Source organism: Salvia hispanica, unplaced genomic scaffold (assembly GCF_023119035.1).
Source record: "Salvia hispanica cultivar TCC Black 2014 unplaced genomic scaffold, UniMelb_Shisp_WGS_1.0 HiC_scaffold_502, whole genome shotgun sequence".
NCBI lineage: Eukaryota > Viridiplantae > Streptophyta > Magnoliopsida > Lamiales > Lamiaceae > Salvia > Salvia hispanica.
In genome coordinates, this window is record NW_025952248.1 from 1 (window position 1) to 10,626 (window position 10,626).

At 35.4% G+C, this 10,626-nt stretch overlaps 2 protein-coding genes across 2 annotated transcripts; both read right to left on the bottom strand.

Annotated features, from left to right (window-relative positions):
• Window positions 1-4: 4 nt before the first annotated feature.
• Window positions 5-2,609, bottom strand: LOC125199436 (methionine aminopeptidase 1B, chloroplastic-like; the record flags this gene model as incomplete). The annotated part of the gene is made up of 6 exons (XM_048097442.1): window positions 2,413-2,609; window positions 2,062-2,137; window positions 1,103-1,340; window positions 279-440; window positions 151-192; window positions 5-25 (listed from the first exon to the last, which is right to left on the bottom strand). Coding segments are annotated over exons 1-6 (666 nt in total), but the record flags the coding sequence as incomplete, so codon positions are not given.
• A 2,699-nt stretch (window positions 2,610-5,308) lies between these two features.
• Window positions 5,309-6,616, bottom strand: LOC125199437 (AP2/ERF and B3 domain-containing transcription repressor RAV2-like). Its single transcript, XM_048097443.1, has one exon. It carries the CDS (start codon window positions 6,512-6,514, stop codon window positions 5,516-5,518), a length of 999 nt encoding a protein of 332 aa, XP_047953400.1. The 5' UTR covers window positions 6,515-6,616; the 3' UTR covers window positions 5,309-5,515.
• Between the last annotated feature and the right edge of the window lie 4,010 nt (window positions 6,617-10,626).

Below are 10,626 nucleotides of genomic sequence, written 5' to 3' on the forward strand. Positions count from 1 at the left end.
TCTTGGATGTATCTCCATGATAACCCTGAAAGAACAATTGAAGGTAACTGGTATGACAAAGAGAGAGCCAAGACCACTGCATATTGTGTGGAAGAAATATATTTATGCATATGGAAAGTTGAACACCAAAAGTAGTGATCACAATCTTACATTTAAGTAGACTGTCACATCTATGTTTATTATATCACCATCCTGCATACAAAATGAATAGTTTCAAATGCCAGAAATGACTTTAAGCAGGTATTGGCCACTAACCACACAATGCACGGAACATGTACCTGTAACTGGCGTGAATCTGGTATTCCATGGCACATACACTCATTAACTGATGTGCATACACTCTTAGGAAAACCCCCATACCCTAATGGAGAAGGGTAAGCACCAGCATCAATGATCATTTGATGGACAGCTTTGTCAATCTCATTTGTCGTTACAGAGGGCTGAGATGATGTAGAGCCATGTTAACTCAAACCATTATAACTTCTGATTAAAGTACAACTATGTTATTCATGTTGTAATAGTAATTATTTATAGAAAAAGCAGTTCTGTACTTTATTAAGTAAAACTTTAGTATCTTAATAAAACAAAGACAACTATAACTGGTAATCTATAATGACAAGAAGAAGCACAAACCATTTACAGATTAGAATAACACCATGATGAACCTGACCTAATCCACATAACTTAAGGGTGGAAGAAATTAGCACAGAATGACTGCCCGTGAAAGTCAAAACGTTAACCTAAAAAGCGAAAGAACTATTCATCGGAAGACAGCAGGACTCTTGAAACAAGATTAAGAAGAGTCGTGCCCAATTGATACATAATACATTGTACAGAGAATTGGATTAAGCTCATAAGTACCTGGCAGGAGATAATTACGAAAACATTTGGAATTATCTAATGAGATCAAAAGAGAGGTAAAAAACATATACCACTCAGGTAAATAACTTTATGTAACTCAAAAGCAAACCTAAGATGCTAGGAAGCATAAACCAAGGCAGCGAAAAAATACTGGTGATAAAGCTAATATCAGTTACACTAAAAACTTTCCAGCTATAAGCAATCATATGTTTGAAAATATTGGCTATCACAAAAGTCTCACCCTGACTAGGGTCCCCCCATAGTCTACCACCCGAGCAGCAAGTTCACATGCAGCCCTCAAGCGAGCAAGGCCTTCGGCATCATGAATTTGATGCTCCTCTGCAATATCCGGTAACAATTTTGTACCTACATAAGGAGGCCTCGGGATATGATCAGGGACAGGAAGGCCAGGTGATACCCTTCCACGTCTCAAAGGAGGCCGTCTTTTGGATGTAGTTGAAGTTCGAAGCTCACGCTCTCTGTGTCAATGAAAACATGTCAGAGTCTTCTTGATATATTGGTAAATATAAATCAACAAACAACTTGGGAAAAAATTACCCTATAAAATTTTGATTTTGAAATACAATAAAAGAGATAGACGATATAATGCAACTTGGTGGTTACGGATTTTGGTTAACAAAAGTTAGCTGAACTGAAAAGATCTAAGCGGAAACAAAATGTTGAAAAATTGAAACGCAGAAAATAACCTCAGATTAAGATTATTTTTGCTATCCAAGAGATTCTAAAGTCCATATTTGCAAAATTCAGCCTTCACAAAATCAATTTACGTTAGCTAATCTCAGAATATGCTTCCAACCAAACATGAATCCAAATGCTAACTGTCAAGAACAAGCATATTCCTATATTGAGCAATGAAAGTAGAGTCAGTATCAACCGGAATAAAATTGTTTAACTATATATGGCAACTACAGCTCAAGTTCTTGCAAGATAGCTTAATGCCGAAATAAATCTTTTAAAACCAGTCACGCTCTAAGGGAACTTTCCAGAAAATGGGGTCAAGATAAGAAAGCAGATTCAACTGCAGCACTGTGGTACTGCACTATTGCGAATTTCAGTTATTTAACAACCGGTGTAAACACTGAGTTCTCATGGAAGAAAATGCAACATGATTCGAATGTACAAATAACGAGTAGAAGCAACAAGCCACTACAATAAGACCCAAAAAGTGGCACCGGTTACCTTCTTATCCTGATGGCTTCCTCCAAGCCTGATATTCTCTTCGAGTAAACAACAAGCCGTCTCATCAACTTTGCACCTTTATGTCATTTCATAAACGCAGGAAATTAAAATCCAGCTAAAATCACAATAGGAACCAAACACCTCGAACACAGCTGGTAAAAAATTTCAAGCTTGAAAGTCTCAACCCAATACAACTTTTCCAACAATTTCAACGGAATTCCCAATTGCCCATGTTATCATCAACCTCAATAAAACCAAACAGCTGAAAACTAAGCAAATAGGGCACAATTTAGATAGATAAGCACACAGAGGAAAAAGCACAAACACCCGGTGGGCATAGAAATTACATACTCTGCGAAGGCAAAGCGCTTTGAGAAGCGAGTGGGGCCCCCATGAGATGAGTGGACGACGCTGACAGTCTTGCATCGCCATGGAAGCTGAACGTGGAAGATGACAGAGAAATATCTCCCGCTATCATTCTTGCGGAGGGAGATGAATTTTGTTCTTGAGTTTGAATTATCGTTTAAAGGTGAAAGAATTTCTTGTTAACTGAGGTCATCCAAAAAGAAGATTTTTATTTAATTATTTTTATATGTAAATGAATAATGGGCCCAAAGCCTTACATTTGATTGTAGTTGGGCTTATGTTTGGGCTTAACAATCCTATTTGGGATAGATTGAATCTACCAAACTTTGAGCCCAACGCCTAAATGTAATTAGGAGTAATTAACATTTATAAATTCGGCATTTTAATTTTTTTTTGGTGAAATAGAACAACTACGATTTAATGCTGGAAAGTCAAGAATACTGAATTACTGAAGCAAAATAATGCAAATGCTCTGAAATTGCTACATCAAATTACTGTATGTGTTTAAGATTGTATGACAAAAAGGACAAGAAAATCAGTTGGAGTTTAATTATTTGTTAGAAATGAGGTGTGTAAACAACAAAAGGCAACCCACTTTAGCCCTATTGGATCACCTAACATATGAAACGTCCTGATAATTGTGGGGGCGGTGTATAATTATTAATGTGAACATTAAAAGGTAGTGCAAGTTGCAAGAAATTAATAGTAAATTATATTATTAATTGATGTTGTTGTTATCCTAGGTAGTGCAAAAGACTATATGGCACATATATTATGCGCGTCTCTATTGAAGACAAAGTCATGGTTTTCGTTCTACCCCTAAAATCCACTAATTATATACCCACACACACATTGTTTGTATATACCATTTGCTATTGTAAATATCTATCTACGTTAAGAATGTAGTATGAAACTACTATATACATACTTTTATATTGAACATATATGTTGCTAACAAGAATATAAAATGACACTAAAAAACAATATTGATTGATGGAAAAGTATGCTGCAAGATGCTCAGAGAAAAATCAATATAATTTGAAAAAGAAAAGAAAGTCAGAATATATAATTAGACAAATCATCATCACGATCTCAAATGCCATATAAACTTGATTGACTAGGTCCAAATAACTATATTCGTTCCAATGTAGCATGAAGGTGAGAGAAGAGAGAATATATATGTAATCAAGTGTAGCATGAACGTGAGTAAAGCAATAGATTTTGTCTGCAGAGGGAAGTTGCCAAGAAAATGCAAGAGCGTAGACAAATAATTATATAATCTTAATTACTTAATGTGCTTCGGAATCACGCCGTTATACATTAATTAAGCTTCCCAATATCACTTTTTTTTAAAGTTTGCCTAACACCATATGTTAATTAGGAGATGACAACACGCAATTTAGATTGTAAAACATTTTCTCCCCAACCAATTATTCGAAAGTTCAGAGCCACCACCAGGCACATGGGCTCGAGCCCTTGCTAAAAATATTTATAATTATTATCAAATCTTTAAATTTATCTGAATTTAATGTAAAATACTATGTAAAAAGTGCATATCCATTATTTAAAAATATAGCTTTAAATGGTTTATGAAATTGTCAATCTACTTTTCTTTTTCAAACATATGGCTGAAATACGCTAATTGTTCCGGATGAAGACAGTTTGATATTAATAATTTGTTGTTAGGATAGTTTAATTTTGACTTGAGAGATGCCTACCACCATACATACTTCTCACAAAAATCCAATTTTTTGTTACACAAATTAATGCCATAGTTAGGCCATTGTATTGTTTTAGTTGCTAAATTAATATATAATCGATATATAAAGAAAAATCTATACTACTTTAATTAGTTCTATTATTGTTTGTTTGACTATAAGTACTCCATCGTAATTGCATGGGTATAATACAATTATATATGTCCACATAAATAATCAAGTTGACATAACTACACAAATATCTTTGGCTAAGATTAGAATACAGTCAAACGCATTTAATAAACATGTAATCCCGGCCATGCTAAGTTATTTAAACTTGAAATCCCATTTATTAAACACACACAATCACACATACATAGGGATTCGCTTATTTACCAACTAATAGTATTTAAATATTTTTAGTAGACCTCGATGATCAAAGATTCAAAATTAGACCCACGGCAAACTCGTTAGTTTAAACAATAATGTTTGTCGATGGAAATAATTTATTACTACTGTATAATTAATGCAAAGAGAGAGGGATATTTTGCTCTTTCGAGATCGGATTTTCATGCATGATATGATTCTGCCGTGGATATGAATCACTGAATCTTAAAAATCAGATTAATTCATGCACCGTATAATTTTGGTATCCGATAAAATCTTACACGGATCATGGAAAATATTTAGCAGAAATCATGTGAGACACACAAGTGGTATAATATTTTGCAGGCGGTGATTTATTTTTTATAATAAAGTTAGCTTTACACACTACGATTAATGATTTCTTTATTACTAGTTGGCAGTGAATCTCATTGTTTTTGTAGGAATACATAATTCCTTTCATATGTCCTAAATTAAGATGTAGAGAAGGAAAGCACTTCAACATTTCAACTATTGTATAGTTTGTCGATTGCATGCCATCGTATATTAATCCACTTTATGTAATTTATTATATCAATATAGCGCAGTGATTAGAGAAATTTGTGAACTAAAAGTTGAAAAGGGAAAAAGTACAAGTAAACCATAGCACAAACAACAAAGAAAATTGAGATATTTCATCAAAGGGTTTTTCTTATGCACTTTAATTTTATTTAGTTTTTTACTTTATCTGTTGAATTTTCGAATTAGTGATGAAGATAGGTTAGTAGTACCAAATCACACGTGAAAAAGAAGAAGAAAGATAATAAAATGGAGAGAAGTTTGTATTCCCATATTTATCAAAACCTAAAAGGTTGAGCAAGCCTTTCTTTTTGTGTATTTTACTGTACAATTCAAGCTTTAGCAAGTTGCAACATCGCCATCTCACTCCACCTTCTCCTCCCTTTCCCCAACTACATTCACAGTTGATGAAAAAAACCAACAACAATAAAAAAGAAAACTAATTGCTACTACAAAACATCAATAATCCTTTGTTTCTTGGCGCTCATAATCTCCATATCGTCCATCTCCCTCGCCCTCTTCCCACTTCCGCACTCAAATATATTCACCCCAAACAACCTCACCATCTGAACCCGGTTCGAACCGGCCGGCTCAGCCTCCCTTCCGCTCATCACTTTCCAATCAATGTACAGCTGCTTATCCGGGCCGGTCGAGCGCTGGAAACTCACAACATCCCCGGCCCGCAGATCCTTCTCCTTCACGAACCGGCTCCACCCCTTGGTTAGCACATAGCTCTGGCTACTATTCCAATACGAATACCGAAATCTCCACACTTTCCCGTTCACATCTTCGAAATTGAGCAACACTCCTTTGCTGCTGTTCCCACTCTGCAGAGGGAAATGCCTCTCCGCGTGCTGCTTCGGTATCACGAGCCGGTTCAATTTGCCGACGTCGCTGGGCGTCACCGCCTTCTCGAACAGCGGCTCCCGCGCCTTGGCCGAGGAGAAACCGCTTTGATTCGTCGGCGATCTGTTCCCTCCGGCGGCGCCGAAGCAGCGGCGGCTCTGGTCGAGCTCGTCGCCGTAGGTGTGCTTTCGGAGCATGTCGACGACCTCGGCCTTGGAGTGGGAGCTGAGGAAGGCGGCCTCGGCGTCGTCGGAGAGCGGCTTGAAGTTGGTGACGGCGTCGCGGCCGCGGAAGCGCTGGGCGGCGGTGTCGTAGGCGCGGGCGGCCTCGTCCTCCTCGTTGAAGGTGCCGAGCCACACGCGCTGGTGCTTCTCGTAGATTTGCGCGCCCCACCGCCCGTTGGGCTGCGGGACCACGCCCTTGAAGCGGGAGGATGGGAGCTTCCTCGACTCCGCCTCGACGCCGTGCTCCGCGTCCAGGACCACGCTGGCGCCGCTGCCGACCCGGTCAAGGGACTTGACCGGGGGCAGGGGCCGGGGCCGGGGCGGCGTCATTGATAGGGAGTCGGTGGTGCTGCTCTCGTCGACGGAGCTTCCGTCCATGTTTTTCTGTTTTGGGTATTTTCTTGGAGAGAAAGATAGGATGTTTGAGAGAGAGAGAGAGATATGGATGAAGTGAGGTGTTGAATTGATGGTGAATGTGAGTATGTGGAATATATATATATATATAGAGGGAGAGCAGCCGTGTGTAGAAATAAAATAATGTTGTAAAGTAGTTGGATTGGAAAAAATTAATAAAAAGAGGTATGGAGATGTGGGTGAGGTGGGTCAACCCTAGAGATGGTGAGGAAGTAGGAAGATTCATGTGGCATAACTATTAACTATAGGGTACAGGAGCAGAATGTGGGATAACAAGTAGTAGTAGGGATTCACATGAGTGTATGAGTGTAAGTGCATCCCCCCTTATTAGTTTTGTGATTCTCTACATATTTTCATTATATCAGCATGGCTCCCTATACCAATTATATACGTGTCAGAACTGAGACTATGATTTTGGTTGCATCTCTTCCGAATTTACCTAATCAAATTACACCAAATAATCATTGTAATAGTGAGGAAAGATTATTCTTTCCATGTATGTATGAGTTGGATGTAGTCCTATAAATATTGGATTCAATTGTGACTCAACCGAGCAATATAATCCAAAAATTTCCCAATTCAATAATTCAATTTATTTAATACTCTAGCATGTCAATAAAAACACACAAGATAAATCAATCAGAGAGTGACCATGAACTCGGTTGCCCAAATTAACTACGTAGCCTGAAAGTGAAAACCTTACTTTCTATATCCAGGACATGTTTTTCTTCATGTGCATGTCCCACTCAATATAACACATTTCTAAAAATTAGCAACTACTACTACAATACTACTCTCTCTATTTTATATGTTCTCTTCTATTTTGTTTTCTCTCTATTTAACATAAAAAAAAATAAAACTATATAAAATTATATTTGAAAAAGATGCTCCACTGTAATTGGGACGAACCAAATTCAATTATTTCAACAATCAATAAATTTAAATTGGATATTTTCATCACAAACAATTTAGAAGTCAGGGAGAGAGTAAAAGCATAGTCCAATAATGACCATGTTCACAATTATTTTCTCCACTTCTGATACACGAGGTAAGAAATTCTAAAATTAATGGTGCCCCCGATTTTGAATCTCCGAACAATGTCATACTCATGAGATCTGAGAACATGAGGAAAATACTAAATAGGAGAAAGATCTAGAAACATGGAGAAGTTACAGACATGGAGTATGTATTGCCACCAAGATGTAAAAGAAGTATCCCTCCAAAAGGCTACATTCCTGAAATAAAAATGTACGGGAATCGAGATATTTGGTGACACACTTCGTCGGGTTGAGTCTATATATTATGTGGCCAAAGAACTGTTTTTTCAATAAAGAAGTTCATTAATGATTTTCTATGTAATGATTTGAATGTTTATTTTTAAGTGGAGAAAAAAACAGTCTTAAAAATTAATTGCATATCATCGTCAACATTAGTTCGTTTTTGTTATCTAAAAAGATTATTAGGCAAATTTGAATGGAAGCTGCATAAATAAATTTTATGGTAAGATTTAAAGTTTATATATGTTGATCTTCTACTTATTACATTATTTGTACATTTGTATGATACAATGAAGACAATTTGTAAACGTGTTTTTCTTCCATGTTAGGATGAAGCAATTGCCACGTCGATAGTGGATTTGTAGCAAATCAAATGTCACTAATAGACAATGCTACAATATTTAAATAAAAATCCTCCAAATTATGTCACTCTCATTCAACTATCTTACACCAGAAAGACAACACATTTTATTAACCACCTATTACACATTGAATGACGTGTCATTAAATATGGCACACAATTTTTCTCTCGATGTACATAGGGGTATACGTATTAATCAGATTACACGTCATTCTTAGAAATATGAATCTTTATGTTTTGTCTTTTCTCTGTTTACTCAAAACACCACAAATAAATAAATATATTCCTGCTGCACCCTGTTTCACTAAAATCAAGTTAATTCACAAAATAAATATCTCGAATTGAGTTATATTTTGATGATTTGATTTGTTAATTAAATCGGCCGTATGTAACAATGTAAATCATTATATCACATTGAGATCACAAAGTAGATGCTACTATAAGAAGAGATAAACATTTAAATATATTCTATATGCCTACCCTATCTTTATCGTGATTAATTTAATAATTTCAATGATATTTCCAATAGAATCTTTGAATGCATAAGAAAATAGGATGTTTCTCAAAGGAAATATTGTTGCAATTAATCTTTTTTTTTTTTTTGTGACGCTGCTTTCTCTTCAAGTGGGTCCTTGTCTATGATCACTAATTTCTTGTACTAAAAAACATTATATTGAAGTGGGACTATTCAAATCCTTCTCCACCTTAAATAGTAAAGGATAATCAAATCCATTATATTATATTATCTTCTTATCATCACTAATTAAATGCTGATCTCAAACTGATGCTTCTGTTAAATTTAGTTGGTGGAACAGTAGTTATCTAACATGAGGATAACTCAATCCCTATTATACTTTTATCCCTTTTCTTTTGTTTTCTAATCTAACATTCTAATAGTTTGGTTTGAACTCTGAACTTGCAAAATCTTCAGGCAACATTCGTATCTAAATCATTTTTGTCCAATTCAAAAAATAATTCTCAAAATTGTGTCACATGCAATTGAGAATTATATTTTGAATTGGACCCAAATACAAGACATTTTCTGTATTAATGTGTTGTTGGGGAACGAGATACTCTTTGGAGTTTGATTGATAGCCTATGTTGTTTTGTGCTCTTCTTAGTCATCAATCATCATTAATTCATTATCATCATCATATCCTCACACATTATAGTCCAATAAATATAGTGAGTTCGGAGCTTAGTCATCATTACTATCTCATGTTAGTGCATATATCATGGTTTTATTCGCCCGTTTTTATTCACACACATATAGATTATTAGATATACTCGTTTTAAGATTTCTTCTTATCTGATATTGGGTTGGGTTGGGTTGGGTTGGTAAATTCAGTGATTATGTCTTGGAAAATCACTTAACTTAGTGGCCTTGCTTCAATTCCGTGACGAGGTTTTCCCTTTAATCTTAATTAATCATTCATATTAATATATATCTTATCACCAAGTGAAGAATATTTGTTTTGTTTATAATTATCTATTATCCCATAAATTTTTAGAATTATGCATAAAGATATATATATGTCATCATCAAATCCCAAGTTAGTCCGAAAGCAAAAAAGAGGCGTTGATTCATGTATATCTACTTCCTTTTTTACACACATAATCCATTGATAGATCTCACATAAAACGTCCATTTGATTAATATATATGTCTGCACAACAAAAGCGCACTTTCCATCTCCTCATGCTTCATTTTCTTTTTCTTCTAATAGTGGAGATGACTTAATATATGACCAGAAACGACCGACTGTAACGCGACTTTACCATTATTATCGCACCACTTCAAAAATATATAGTACTACTACTTCTACTAAAGTTAGCACGTTACGCTAAAAAAAATATAAATACTCCCATATAAAAAGGACGAAAATACTAAAAGCGAATCTTTAATTTGAGCTGTCTTGGATAGATATTTTGGCTCTTTAATTGGATGCATTATTTTTCAATATTATCTCGAAATAGTGTGACGAGTAATGGAGATTGGTTCGATATTAATAATAATAATAATAATAATAAAGATTGTGGTTTGCGCCTGCGGAAAGGAAAAGTAGATTAATTTCGGCACATGATTCATTTGTTGGCTGCTAAAAATATGAGATACACTATTATATAATTAACCATATACTCATGTAGTAATGCTTTTTATCATCATGCCATCATATCTTAGATGACTGCTGCTTTTGTGTGACGTTTGTTGCAAGTTGAGTTAGTTACTCCATTTGTTTTATTCTTTATAGTTAATCGCAGAACTTTATTTTTCTAGGAAATTAAATAAGATGAATCTTGCTGACGTAGAAACCGTGTATAGATAGAAGCTTCTATTTAAATAATTTATCGATGTCGATTGACGACTTGTTAAGTCTTCTTCAAGTAAGTCTGTAAGGGGTAACCATTTACAGATTCAAAAGCTAGTACTATTAGTTA